The sequence below is a fragment of the Anser anser genome (genome assembly GCF_964211835.1).
Source record: "Anser anser genome assembly, chromosome: 2".
NCBI classification, from domain to species: domain Eukaryota; kingdom Metazoa; phylum Chordata; class Aves; order Anseriformes; family Anatidae; genus Anser; species Anser anser.
This window is the reverse complement of record NC_139721.1, coordinates 114,396,226-114,411,846: the sequence shown is the minus strand read 5'-3', so window position 1 is coordinate 114,411,846 and position 15,621 is coordinate 114,396,226. Positions and strand designations below refer to the sequence as shown.

The 15,621-nt window shown below is 42.1% G+C and overlaps 1 protein-coding gene across 10 annotated transcripts in view; it reads right to left on the bottom strand.

Moving 5' to 3' along the window:
- NFATC1 (nuclear factor of activated T cells 1) overlaps window positions 1-15,621 on the bottom strand; it is a 120,372-nt gene that overhangs the window by 92,191 nt on the left and 12,560 nt on the right. For all 10 annotated transcript variants that reach the window (XM_083824969.1, XM_083824972.1, XM_083824978.1 and 7 more), the window contains exon 3: window positions 8,205-8,364. In XM_083824969.1, coding sequence (XP_083681095.1) covers window positions 8,205-8,364 — 160 coding nt within the window. The remainder of the gene's footprint in view (window positions 1-8,204; window positions 8,365-15,621) is intronic.

The window sequence follows — 15,621 nt, the reverse complement described above, 5'->3', positions numbered from 1 at the left end:
ACTAAGTTTAGCAACTCCTAAGCATATGCTTGAATTAAGTACACTATGCTTAGTGTGGGGCACTTAGCAGGAGTGCCCCAATACTGCTCTGAATATTTTTGTTTGTTTGGTAATTTGAGGTCTGGTAATTTGAGGCAATTAAAAGGTCTACCCATATTGTATTCTTCCTCAGAAAAGCAGGTACCTACTGTAGCACTACTGATAACCTCTTCTGGCTAACCAGATACGTTTGCAGCTCCTTCTCAGACTCTGGTAAATTAGGACAAGAACTACTAAAGCTCAGAGAAGTCTTTCCTAATTTTGTAACTCTTATCACTTCTGTGTCCTCACCCTGACACATGCATTTTCAGTGGAAGGGTGCCTACTACCACAAATTTACTAGGGAAAAAAAAAAAAAAGGAAAACAACAAAAAACACCAATTGTCCTTGTGAGAGAGTAATCACTATGCAGATGCAGGGACCATTTGTTAACATGAATAGCTCAAGCATTTGAATAATGTTCCCAAAAGACAAAGATCTATTAGAGCATGAATTAAGCAATGGCTAATTTTGTTTTTATATTATAACCATATTTGAAGCTTTCAAATGCGCCACAACCCTCAAGAATTTCACTGGCTGCTATTTTTCTCTTCTTGTATAATTTAAGCTGAACCATTTCTTTCTAATACTTTTTTAAAAGGAAATATTAAAAAGAACAGATCACGACAGAGGTTCCTGTCTCTAGCACATCTCAACAGTGAGCACAAAGAAAGGAACTGGGAACACATAGCTCTGCAAGGGAACTTGCAGCAGTTTCACCAGCAGGACGAGAAATGCCTTAGCCCAGCTGCTGCAGCTTGTGCAGATACTTTCCTAGTGTACTGCTGCAAAGAAATTGCCTATGTCAACCACTGATTATATTCACTTTTTTTTTGTTTCCATCTTCATTGAACACCACCCACTGGCAGATACTACCAGGCTGACAAAACACTTGCACTTCATTTCCTTAGGTAGAAAAAACAGGGAGGGGTAGGGGGCAGAATTTTCTTTTTTTTTTTTTACATTTTGCTTTAGACCAGAACGCTTGGGAAAAATGGAAATGGCAACTTCTAGAATGAAAATTCAGAGACAGAGCAAGAGACATGGCATTTGCAACTTTTAGCAGAGGTGATGCAATATTAAGTAGGTGAGAAGAAGGGGTGGAAAGAAAGGACAAGAAAAGCATAGCTCTCAGTCAAGGATGAGTCCTGATTCCTCCCTGGAGAGCAGCAATAAACTTTTTTGAGGTACACTTCCAAAATAATGATGAATCACCCTTTCAGAAAACATTCAGGAAAAACTCCTGCACACTGCGATCAATTCACTGAGTGAAACGATGCAGCATGAGACCTGAATGAGGCATAAGAAAAGAAAGACTTCTATTTTAATGTTCCCATTTTCCTTGGCCTTACAAAGACTTCTATCACATTCTTTCTAGACATTTAGGGGGTGTGTGCAGCTCGTCACCAAAACCAGCCAGACAAGGGGAGCAGAAAGGATGGTTCTGTGCTGGCTCTGTGTGGAGATAAAGATAACTCCTCTGCCTCCTTGCTAAGTCTAACCGTGATGGAAAATATCCACTCAGCTGTGTAAAAGAGGTACCATGGAAGAACAACGGCATGGTTTGCATTTTATCAGTCACTGCCAGAGGACAGCTAGATGATGGAGCAAAAGCAATGCCACCAAACTCCTTGTCGCAAGGGATGAGGCAGAAAGGAAACTGGGAGAGTCCAAGAACGAGGGAAGCTGGGATATGATACCATCCTCCTTCCAGAGGAACGGTCAGTGAGGCTGGAATGAAGGCAAACCTAGGAAGCTGTGCTGAATCCTAACGGCTGGAAAGCCTGATTAAGTATCTTGTTGTCCTAACAGACGGGACATGTTCTGCAGTGTCAGTCAGGCTGAGCGTGGGCGAGGTATCATTTCTAAAGGAGCGCAGAGTGCATCCCCTTGAGTGCTGACTGGTGGAAGTTTAGTTTTTCACTTGGAAAGGGCTGTTGCTCCAAAGAGCAGAGGCCTGTCCCCAGGACCACTCATAAATCAGAGCTGAAGTTGCATTTTCAGGGTCATGAAATCCTCGCTGGCTGACAGAAACACACTTCCCAGAGTGGCTCCTGTCTGGACTTGGCCCTTCCTAGACAGCCATATAGGCTACCTATATGGCTGTTCTTGAGGAGTTACTCTGTGGGACCAACTTTATATGAAATACTGAAAAAGAGAAACTCCCCCCTTCCCAAAATAAGGTTTTCTAATGATGAAAAGCCGTGATAAAAAACTTTCAACAGGCTTTCTTCCATTCATTGGATTTATAGAAGTAATAGCAGCCTTAAAACATCTGTCAAATCACTCTGCTTTTCCGTTTTGATTATCTGTCTGCTAGTTTGAGGTTAGTTTTAACTATACACATCCAAGAAGTGAGAAAGTCATTCAGCTTAGATTTATTCTTAAGAAGTACCGGCTGTCTAAAATCAGGCTATAAAATGTAGGCTCCCTGTCTGGTTCGTTGTACGGTTGCATGGCTTTGTGCTATTAATTGCAACCTGGCTAACAGGTGCTTGCTAGTGTCTTTATATTCTCACCATACGAAAGCATTATATTTCCATCTGGATAAAAGGGTGATGCTGTCTTCTATAAAGAAGCCAAAAAAAGCACAGAGAGGAAGTCCACTGTGGCACGGTAAATTGAATCATTGCTTACTAACATGAACATGGTCTCTTTTCTGCTCTGACAGATTAAGAGTGGTAAGGAGAAAATGATTAACATGAATTTTTCCACATCTAGTCCTCTTGGTCAGGTGTCAGACAGCCATGAGCTGGACACACCGCTTCTTCCTCAGGCTCCCTTGACTCACCCAGCAACGGTGGCAACCCTGTCTTTTATCACAAACTCACAGGACTCAGGGTTCCCTACCAAGAAAAGTATTTGCACACGCACTCCAGGTATATGAGACCTCCCATACTATGTGCTTAAAAATTAACCACAAGCTTGCTCTTGCTGCGCATCGTCACAGCATTGCTGTGAAGGACTTGCCCTGCTCTGCCTGGAAGGGCCTTTCTCTCGGGTTCCTTAGCCCTTCATCTCCTTCCTGTCATCAGTTGTGAACATCTCTTTCCTGTCTTTTCCTTTAGCTCTGAATTTCTCCCTTCTCCCCATATTGCTGGTATAACTGTGCAGCTCTATTACCTCATGTTGTCAATTATTTGTGAAGCAGTGTGCATGAGAAGTGCTATATGAGACTGTGAAGTTCAACCCTAACATCCCAATTTGAATGCGTTTGCATTCTGGACTGACTGCTGCCCCCTGAAGTTACAATGGTTTGATATTCCCTAGGGGGTTCACAGAAGGTATTCATAGCTCTTGAGTCTGAAGCTGAAAGGATTTAGGTACCAGCGGTGGCCAGTGCCTGGACCCTGACTACTTCAGCTCAGTATCCAAAAGCAACAAAACCAACTGACTCAAGGGAAGCAAACGATAACATATTCCATGTGTTACAGGAGTGCACGAATAGGACTGAGCCATGTTGGTGCCTAATTGTGGTGATGTGGAAATGTACAGAGATAACAAGTGAGCGATTGCTTTCGCTAAGAGTTAAATACCTGTTAGATATCAGCGGATATAAAAATCCCAATATATGCCTCAGAGCCCTTTAAAATTGCACCCAAAGCACCTAACGGAGATCTTCTTGAGAAATGAGACAATCCAGCTGTTTTGTACAGGTCTCCTGACACAGACTGTGTAAATCAGCAGGCAAATCTTTTGTTTTGCCTATAAAATGAGGGAGTTCAGGCTTATCATCTGTTCACAAGCTCAGATCAAATTCCTTATTGGAGCACACAAGACATATGTATATACACAGCCTATACCATCTCATTGCAAAGCATGTGGTACAGTGAAAGGCAAGACTGCATTCGGTGTATCTTCAATATTAACTTTTTCAAGAAGAACACAAATCTGGGCCAATGGTGGGTTACCTAGATAACAAAAAACAAACAAGCAAACGAACACCAAACCAAACAAAAATCCTTATTTTCTTCCCTTTTTCTAACTGATTTATCTACCTCATGTTGAAGCTGATCTTGGAGAAAATTCCTGGCATATTTTATGTCAAAAAATTAAATCATAATCATGACTTTTGAATATGCTTACTTGACTATTCTGTGCAAGTGAGTATTTTCTTTCACCCTTTAGTCCAGTCTTCTATGGGAGTAATTCAAATGATTTAATTAAACACGCTTGAGTACTTGGATTTTATCTCACAGATATACCACGCCCTGCCTGTAAAAATTCCATCTCAAGCAGCCAAAGTACTTGACTTATTCCAAAGATGAGTTATTAATTAGAATAACTATAGACCCTATATTTATAATCTGGTGCCATCATTCCCCCGAGATTCCAAACTTTTACTTGCAGATCGCTTACGCGCAGCTGAAACAGAGCCATCCTTGGCTGGAACATAACCCCTACCTTATGCAACCACTCATAGCCACTTTTAAAATAAACAACATGAGATAGATTGAAATGGAGGAAATTTTTAGGATGTTCTGGATGTAAACCCCTTGACTTAAGCTCACCCCACTTAAAGTACAACTTTAGCTATTTAACTTTTCTCTTTGTGGGTTTCCTGTACTAGCCATTCACTGCATCCCACTCCATTCAGAGCAATCGTCATCCCAACCATGTATTCCTGCACATGCTCCGGTGCCAGCACAATGCTAGCAGGCCTGATTTCATTCCCCAGCATGGTCTGAGCCCCAGGCATCAGCCTCACCTGGCACTGCATGCAGTTTCCTGATGCTTATGGCCAGCTGGGGCACCAGCTCAGCTCTGACTCAGAGGGGAGAGTACCCCAGTCTGAAATCATCAGAGGCAATTATAACCAGCAAAATACTTCCATGAGCCAGCGAATAAAAGCCAGTGCCAGCCGTGAGCTCACCAGCACCGCTCCCCGGCACCTCTCGTTTGCCAATGCTCTGCAGCATTTTTAGCTTCCTAGGTGTGCCGGCTCACCACACTCTCAGAACATTTAGCAATCAAGAACAGAGATATCTCAGGGCTGCCACAGCATCCAAACATCCACAGAGGTAAACGAAAAACATATGAGAGACAAATATTGTGTTACAGGACTCACCAAAAACCCTCATGAGCAACTTTACACTCCTAAACACAGAAGGGAGGGTGCAGCCATCCCACAGAAGGATATTCAAAGGAAATCCTGCTGGCATGAAACAGGCTGGGAGGCAGCCTGCAGGTGTCCCCAATGAGCAAGCCCCAGGCAGCTGATGGAGGGATGGTAAGAAGCAAGTGTCACCTCCCTGCAGCAGGCTGGGGCAAGTCCATGCTGCCATAAAAAAGTCATATGCCTGGAGGAGCTGCTAAAGCCAAGTTAAAAAGTGGTTTCCAACCCCAGACTTAATGTCATACCCACAAGAGATGCCTACCCTCTTACACTGCCGATCTCCTCATCCTTGCCTCAGACACCTCCTACTCCTGGGCTCTTCCAACTCCTCAAGGAACAGACAGAGCAGCAGCAAGGGAGCTACTGCCTAGAAAACATGCTCCAGCTGCAGAGAAAGCAACCTCCCGACAATCGGTGTGTAGTTTTTGCTGAGGAACCATGCCACAAGCAGCAGATGCTTCTTAGATTTTCTCCTTCTCTGTCTCAGCATGCCCCAGAGATATGTGGAGGTATGAGTGTGAGAAAATCTTCTGTCTGGAAAGCAGGATCCAAGGGTGGGGGAGCTTCAAATGGAGAAGGCAGGAAAACACCTCTTCTGCATTTTCCTTATGTTGAAAGAAAGGGGGAAGACCTTTGAAAAAGGCAGAATTTAAGCAAGCTCCCCCCAGAGCACCAACACAGGGAAAGACCTGACTGGCTGCAAGGGTAGGAGGGAGGAAATAACACAAATGGATAGTGTGAGAGGTCAGAGCAGTTTTATGAAGGGTTTCACTGAGTCAATACAGTGGAAAACACTGGGAAATACTCGAGGAAAAAGTTTGATCTAAAATCTCACACCTGAAGATACTGCTTGAGCTTACACATGGGTATTAACTTGGAGGTTTGGGATCCTCTTTGTATGACAGTGGATTGAGTCAACCCCTTGACCCAAACATCTGCAACACCTGGAAATACATTGACTCAGAGCTGCTTTTTACAGCTTTTGTCAGTTGCAGAATTATCAGAAGTTACTCCCTAGATGACCTCCTCCTTTATTTATTTTATATATATATTTTTTATATTAATAATTATAGTATTTTATATATATTTATATATTTTATATAAGTATTTTCTTTTTTGACATTCATCCATCCAGCTCTGGTCTAAGTCAGAAGCTTTAAAGTATTTCCTCAAACAGATAACTCTGGCTGGGATGACGATATTAATATGGAGAAGCTTTTTCTGGCCCTCTTTTTCTGTTCTTTTTGGACAAAAGTATGTTCAGGTTGTAGTAAATGTACAGGAAAATACATTAATTTTTATTAAACCGGTAGAGTCAATTGACATGGCTAGGACTGACTGCTTCCTGCCTTTCCTCTAATGCCCTTCTGCAGCTTCCTCTCCTTTCCTCTCTTCTGACAGTGTTTGTGTTTGTGGAAGTAGCACACTCACTCCCTACAGGCTGGGATGGGGGATGACAGGGGAAACGTCTGGACACATTTAGTCCAATTAAATGTTGGCATCACATTCAGTCTTTCCAAAAAGCACGTAGGAAACTTTAAATGTCAGGCAGGCCACTGTGAATTGATGCCTCCCCGTTTACGTTTCCTTGCATCAAGCCACAAACAGAGTAGGTATTAATTGTCGTCAAGTGCACGGCCACAACCCTCTCTTTAATATCATTCATAAGTGTTCTGCTAAAACCTTCAGTCTTTCAGCAGATCGCTTCCGTAATCCCATGTCACTGATGAGTTTTGGCAGAGATAAAGAGCAAACTCCATTTGCCACTGACAACTCTCCCTCACTTTCCCTTTTTAGCTGTTGCACCAGTACACAAAATCTGTAACGGCATTCCCTGCTGAACGTCACTTCAAACTGGCATCATTCCTCCGAGCTACGTGTTTGCTAGCAGGGTTTTCAGGCAAACAAACAAACGCACTCTGCACGTGTGGTCTGCACACCGCCTTGAGCTACCCCAGCCTTTCAAAACACCACTCTTCCTACAGAAAGGTTTGTGGCATGAACCCAAGTATCCCAACCACAGAGGCAGCTCATGCCTCGCTCCCACGGATGGTGCCCTGACACCTGTGGGGTCTGCTGCGGGAGGGAAGTGGAAATACCTGGGGTCTGCTGCACAGAAGGTCACAGCCCAGGCAGAATGTGCTGACACTAACTTTGGGGTGAGGAAGAAGCCACCATCGAGGGACATGGACAGCTGGCTCTCTCCCATTACTTTTTTTTAAAAAAACAAAAAACACAAAATAAACAAAAACTAAATCTTGTTCTTCCTGCTCCTAAGAAAAATCCTTTAAAAATGAGTGACACTAGTCCCATAAATTGATTAAGGGTCAGTTTGGAGTGTTACTAAATTATATGCTTTATATACAGAACTGAAGAGTTTGTTGGAATTCATGAAACTAGACTCAGACCTCAGATACTTTTCAAAGCGCCTAGAAGGGCTTAAGGAACTAAACAGAAAAAAAAAATCAAGAAGCCTCACTTTGCACAGCATTCACTGCAATATCTAAACCAGCGACGTAGTTCCACATTACCACTATGGCTCTGCCCTCCAACATGTGTTCACAGCTTTGATTAGATCCAACCACAAGTTAAGGACTAAATGTACTGAGACACGTCCCCAGCTGATTTCAGTATAAACTGCATGTCTGGAATGTGACTTCACAGACAGGTCCATGGTCACGGCATTGCAGCTAAGCATTTCCTAAGCTGCACATTGATGCACGGACAAAGCAGATATGCATTTGTGCCGTATTCACATTGATAGAACTGCTGAGAGAACAGTCAGGAGAAGGAAAAGAAGAGAGCAAATGGGTAGTGTTGCCATATTTGTAATAAAGGCTTGGTCCACCAAGTTTTAAAAAAAATGTACTGCACAGGCATACTCGCATGCAGTAACCTTTGAGGACAGGAAAAACCTCCCATCGCTTTTCAGGTTTGGAGAAGATACGGTGTTTACCACAGAGTGCCAAGACCAACAACCTGTGTGTGCTTCCATTACACATTTTGGTACCTGCACAATTGGGTGGCCCCCAGCAGATGCCTTCACAGCCCCTCGGCTGCCTTCTGTCTCGTAATGAGCTCGGTGGTGGGATTTCGGCTGCACTTCAATACGCAGTTCATAAGGTCCCGAGTGAGACGGCAGCTGCCAATCAAGGGCAGGCAGGGATGGGCTATAATGGAAAGGAAAATATATTAAAAATTAACATCAAGTACACTATCACAAACCACAAGCATCCAGCACTATTACTTTAGAGACCGTGTTTCACAGTTCATCCTTCACCATCCTACATTTAAAATTTCATCAATATAGATAATGCCACGACATAAGTAATTTAGAAGGTAATGGTTATTTTATGAAGATTGAGTGTATTTGATGGCCCAGATGCTATCCAATTTGTAAACAAAATGGAAAAACGTTAAGACACTGCTTACAAACATCTTAATATATTGATTCTTGAATCAAAAGGACAAAGGTAGGCGGAAAGATGCAGAGGAATTTCAGGGAGAGTATTTCTGTTGTGAAAGAGAATGCCAAGCCAGCTCTGGAGAAGTTATACATTTTATGAATCTAATGGATTTCAACAAATCCATTTTAGGTGTAAAGAACAAAAAAGCCATTTCCCAGCTTTCTTCCAAACATACAAACAAGTCACAGTCTCAAAGTGAAGCTGGTCTCTCCCTGGTTCACACAACACAAGAAAGCAAGATCTGAAGTCAAAACTTGGTTACAAATCCTACCAAGGATGACGCACAAGCCAGAAGAAAATCCAGCTCACTCTTCCGGCTCTGTATTGACTCAGCAATTAGTGAACTATTAAGGACTCATTACTATCACAAAAGTAAGCAGGCCTGACAGTATGAAATGGTGGGGAAGTGCCATTCTTAGAAACCCACTTCCAGAGTAAAACCACACTTGAAAACACTGTCAGGAGAGTTCGTCTGTAAGAAAAGCCAAGCTGGTGCTCTGGGGAAAATAAAAAAGAAAAGAAACGAACAAATATTTTTGAAACAGTGTTAGGCCTGATACAAATTTATTGACTTTAAAATTGGCTCAGAAAGCTTCATAATGAAAACACTAATTTTATGCCCAGCATGTATTTCTTCTTTTGGTAAATTCTCCTAACCAGGGTGCCCTTCAAAAGCCATTGCAAGTAGTTAACTGGCATAGCTGCAGCTCTTCCATCAGCCTTCATCAGCCTGGAGAAGAGGATCATCATGCGGGACAGCTGTCCTCAGCCCCCCTGTTACCCCTGGATGCAGGATGACCCCCACACAGGACAGCAGGGTGACCACGGTGGTGGGCATGGCACTGCTCAGTGCCCCAGGCTGGATGGCACTGCCAGCCATGGCACGGGGCCCAGACACAACAGAGGGCAGGTGAGCAGGTTCAGGGGCTGCACAGCTCCTGCTGGAGGCCGAGCGGAGGCTGGCTGTCTGGAATTTACTGCACTGGGTGCATTTATTACAAGCATGTATTCAGCTGAAAGCTGAGTGCTCCACACAGCACCACTCCAGCATGCTGGTGGTGGCTCCATGGGCATTACAGTGTTCATATCCCCCAAAGCATCTCCACTACCTCCCACTGAGGGCCAGAGGCTTTAACCACTCGTACCCACCACTATAAGTAGCACCACAACCATACAAAGGAGGCTAGAAAGTGCACAAGTCTTCTCAGGCTGGGGTGTAATACCACATGCTTTCATTTAATTTTATTTTTAATGTTTATCCAGTACTTTATCACCAGCATATTTCACTTGAATCTGCTAGTGCACAATGTGCATGTACGTACACTCATGGTACTTCACATGGCGTCAAGTTTCTCTACATTATCCTTCTTCACTGCCTATAAATTTGCCAGTTTGAATGACTTGAGTGCCTATGGACAAGCACTACTTGCACTACAGAAATTACCCATTTCTGCAACAAAATTTGAAGCCATGCTATGGACAGGGCACCTGACGATAAAAACACTGCACCAACATGGCTCCCTGGGTTTCTGTAGCACATTTATAATTTTATAAACGGTGGCTGCTTAAACCCAGCTGATACGGACATTATTTCATAGCCACGGACTACATACGTACTACTGCAGCCTTTGGGGGCAACCAAATGGTATACTGAAGAGGAGGTATTAGCACCTCTTGCACACTCTTCAGCTATTAGACACATACCAAAAGACCCAAGAGCAACCTAAAAACTGTAGACAATTGGCTATTGCATGAAAGCCACTTCTCTTTGCCTAGTGCATTAGGTGCACATTCTTTAGTCTGAAAAATTCTAAAAAAAAATAAAAAGGACAAACCATATTTGACTAATGATGAACGACAAAGCACAGCAAAAACAGCTGTGCCTCTTCTGGTGATGATCAGCACACATTTTTAAACAGATGTTTCTGTTTTTAAGTAAATTCTCACTTGATGAATCTTTTTTTTTTTTCCTGAGGACACAATATCTATCACATTGTTAAAAAAATTAATATTAAATTAGAATGGACTACTCTAACTGGCAGCACATAGTCCTCGAGTGAAGAGAGATATTTTTTAAGATATATGGAACAAAGTAATAGTTCCATAACTAATTAAATCTCTTAAAAATTAAAATAAACACTTTCAAATCAGCACCTGAAAATGTCAGTATAATAAAGCTGTAAAATTCATATTCTCAAATAAAACCTGAAAATAAAATACAGTTTGTTGTTAGTCTGCAATCTATCATCAAAATTCCAAAATACCACCTGCTCAATTATAAATTGACAATTAATGACAGTTTTCCTGATAAAGGAAGCGGAGTGATGCATTTAACGGTGTCATGGGTTGGGGCTGTCAGAGCTATTTCCTATGTTAGGTTATCTTCACCATGCACTTAATTTCCTGCAGCTAAACATGGTTAAAGGAAAAAGCCACCAAGCAAATAGTGTAGGGGTAAAACAAAATCTGGTTGCTGCAAACAAATCTTATCAATTTGAAAACTACCCCAACTAGTGAGCATCACGTGGAGGGCAGATGAGCTGCTCCACTAGGAAGGGGAGGGAGGGAGAAGGAAAAGATCTTCGCACAGTCTTCATATCATATATACATTAGTGCATTTCCCTCAGACTGAATTTTCCACCAACTGCATATCTGTCCCGCTCCTTTCTACACTGTAATAAATTCCACTGTATTCATTCAAAATGCTATAATGAGGGATGGTTATTTCAAGGCAGGTTCACAAAAACTGGTAGACTGTAGAAAACTCACTCAATGTAACTATGTCCTACATAAATCAGATTACAAAACAGATGAATAGTGATTTATTTTGCATACACCAGATACACAATATGATTAAATCAAAAACAGATTATCCAGTCTGGCTGACTTCTGCCTTTAGCAGAAAGATTTATCAAGTTACAGGGAAAAAAAGAAAAGATATTAAGCAGCACACTGGAATATAGACAGGGAGGAAACAAAGCCAAAAAACTTCTATTAAACTTTGCAAAGGTGTTTAAGCCCCATTTTCACAAGATTATTATGCATTCAGGAATGAAATTGCCTTTCTCTGCATAAGCTACTAGATGCCAAAGGCCACTTGAAAAAGATTTGCAAGCATTTTTGTCCTTAACTAGGCTGTTGTGCAAAAGGTGTCAGAACAACTGCTGGTCTCACACAGGGGACAAACCGTTCTGCTTTGCCAAGTATCACAGCGTGGAGTCATCTACCAAAGATAGCTGCGTGACAGTGGCAAAAGCTGCTGCCCCACAGAGCAGAGTGGTAAGTGTGTTTCAACACCTGAAGTAAAGCAAGTGGCTTAGGAGTGTGGCTGAGCCTCCTCCACTAACCTTATTTTTACTAAGAGGGCGTGTTCCTTCAGAAACAAAAGCATAAGCTTGAGAAACCACAGGGCTGCTGAGGCTTTTACCAGGCTGCTAAGCTTGCCCCTGTTCCAACCCTGCACCAAATGCAAATATGGTTACAATTTATTACTTATTACACATCTCACGTGAAAGTGGATGACTGTCGAAGATCCTAGGGTGTTTTTTAGAAGAGTAAGGAAACAACAAGGCTCCCTGTAAGTCCATGCACTGGCTTGTGATCTGAGAAATGCATGTGCTTTATATTTTACCTGTGAGTTAACACGGGTAGACATTTTTTTTTTAATTTCCTATCTGACAATTGAGCAATCTGGCTGCAAACTGTTAACATACACGCTGTGTCCCACCCCAGACTTGGCTGTGTTTCTCTGACATGTGGAGCAAGTAGCAACTCCACCAAGTTCATGCAGCACTTTGGAATCCCTCACGTTGAGATCTAAAAATGTGAGTTGTCGTAATGCTTACAGATAATACTCAGCACAACAGTCCTGAAAGTTAACATTCAGAGATAGATTTGCATAGGAAATTTTTCATTTGTCAACTTAGAGAAAGAACAAGAAACTACTGCCGTAGGAATGGCAGGAACAAGTGGCTTGCATCACATCTCTGCTTGTTCCGAATTTAGTATCACACAGTGCTAAAACGAGCTTGTGAAGGAAGGCCATCAATAAGAAGCTTATAGGGGTGTTTGAATAACTAAAAAGCAGTCAGAAGAAAGCGTGGGGGGGATTTAAATCAATCAAACAAACAAAATGGTTTACTGAGACAGGCTTCCAACCAGACTTCAGCCTCACAGTACAGCAACCCAGTTCAGTCAAAAGATTTTAAGAGATTTTTTTTTTTTTTTTTTTTTTTTTTTGCTACACGGTGGCAAAACCAACTCGTTAAGTCTGTAAATGCCCCCATTCCGCATGAATACAGCAAGAAAGAGAAAAAGGCTGGAGATGTTGCGGGCTCTTCCCTGTCCTCTCCCTCTGTTCCCCAGTTAACAACAGCTAGCCCCAAAGAGATGGTTACCAACACACAGCCACAAGTCCCCGCTTTACCGGGTCTTGTCAAGACAGCTCAGCATTTGCTTTGTCTGAGGAACTTCCTCTGGTTTGCCATAAACAAAGAAGTTTGCCATGAATGCACAGGTCAGCAAATCTCGTGTTGCCGCACTTGTGACATCTTAAGATAGCTGGGGCCCTTTTTCATCTTTAGAAACCCCAATTTTGTGAGAAACTCAACTTCTCCCCAGTAAGGTTGTTCTCTATCTTATCATCTGGACCAAATCATCTATTTAAAAACAAAACCAAAAATACACAACCATAACAAAAAAAAAAAAAAGTGCACCCAGAAGGTCCACAAATCAAAAGAATGTGGGGAAAAAATGTAGCACTTTAAAATCATGATTTTTAAAGAAAATCATGCAGTTTGGGGCCTCAGTGGATGATTTTTGTATGCTTGAGTTTCATACTGTCACAGTCACAAAAGTGGAATCCAAAAAATCCACAAAAAATAAACAAGCCCATTGATGCAGATAAAAGCCAAATGTGCTTTTGAAAGTGGCAGACAGATATCCAAACATACATTCTCTGTGTGCAAATTACAGCCTCCATATGTAAAACTACATGTTTCTCTCTGTGGTTTCAAGAACATATATGTATATTTTTGAGGCTGAAAAGGAGACTGAAGCTAAAAAAGTGTGGCTTTCAACTGTTTAAAAAAAAATAAACCATACAAAAAAATACAGTAGAGAGCTTTTACAAACCACCTGGAACTGGGTGTCTATTCCTGGAAGCTCCTTTTCATGTGGCAGACCTCAAACATGCCATACACCTGACCAACAAATCCAACCACTTTTCTTCCCACCTCCCCCCAGATACCCTACATCTAATTAAAATTAAAGTGATACAGGCTAACACACTTATTGGATTAAACTGTTATTAAAACCGATATCAAAATAAAGTTATTTTGAGACTCAAAATAACTACAAAGCATATAAAGAAGCCGTTACTTTTCAATGAGTAAGAAATTGGTTCTAGATTTCAAGTTGTGTTTGGTCAAGTAGAGCAGCAAAAGAGGAAGACATAAAAAAGGCATAAGATACTCAGAATCTGGCATTGTCATGAGTGCCAATCCTTTCTGCTAGAACCAATAATGATTTGGGACATGCTGATGAGTGGGTGAGAAATAAAAATAGGATCTTAGTCTCGGAAAGAGTTACTAATACCATGCTGTCAGTACTGTCTCCAAATCCAAGCGCAAAAGTCAAACTCTGTACTTCCATCTTGCCTTTGACAGAGCATGAAAAAGTGATGTATAAATATCAGAGACAAGAAAGCAACTGATCTAGCCATGGTTTGAGAAACACGGAGTATCACCTGCCTGTAAAATAAATGGCTGATGGAGTGCTTCTTCTTGTATATTGAGGTCTGGAAGAGGCACGATTCCCATTGTCACCTCACGGTTTGCTCCAAAGCTTCTCATGCTCATCTCTACTTGGCCTCTCAATATCTTCTACACCAAAAGCCTTGGCCTGAGGCCATGGACAGCAGTCAAAGCACCAGGGACGAAGTCCTAGCTGCACTGGTAACCCGAAGCAGCCTGCCTGCCTAGTGCTGTCCCCGGCAGCAGGGCCAGGGCCTGTCCTCCCACCCTCTCTCACGACCCTCAGCACCTACACGCTGACTCGTGCACAGGAATCATCAGGTCGTGCTGCTAGCCCTCGGTGGGCATCTGCCAAAACCTGCTCTGAAGAGCCCACAGCTGGTGGATCTGGGATGAGCTTCCAACCTGGTATGCCTCACATTCCTCTTAAGAAATCAGAAGAAACTTGGGGCATGAAAAGACAATATTTCTGTTGAGCCAGGCATTACTTTCTCTACTCTTATTATTCCTCTTTGTCCCAGTACTTGAAAAGCTGAAAACTGATTTGAGTTTTAATTACAATAAATGAAAAACTTCAATTTTAGAGATGATACAAAAAACCACTGTTTCTCTTTTAGACTAATGCCTGCCATAAAAACACAGGAAAGGAGACAGCCACGCACCCAGCTCATGCTGCTGGAGCTTATTCCCCAGCAGGGAAATACAGGGGAATGAAAGGCGGGGCGGGGGGGGGCATCAGTGATTTTCCAAGGCACGCTTGCTTTTGATGAAAATGTAATGCATATTCAGGAAGTGACAGAGGAGGTAATCAAATATGGTTATCTCAAAATCATTATGACCGGGTAGATTTTGGAGCCTGAGTTGTTTGTTGGAACTTACCCCTAAAGCCCCAGCATTTGAAATAGAACAGATGTGTAAAATAACAGGAAAAAATTCCAGATCTGTTGTGACAAATTCTTAACCAATTTTTTTGGAAAGATTTAAAATAACATAGTTTCTGTTGCGTAGGCTGTGATCCTGTTGACGTCTGTGCTCAGTTGCCCAGCACTCTCATATACATAAAACGAGAGGTATTTTTGGTGGAAGGAAGCATGGTCAGTGTATCTGATTGGTAAAATAACTTAAAATCACATTTCAACAGTAACTTCCAACTGCCCGAGAGCACAAGTTAATGAGATCACATGGAAACATATTGTGAACCAGGAAA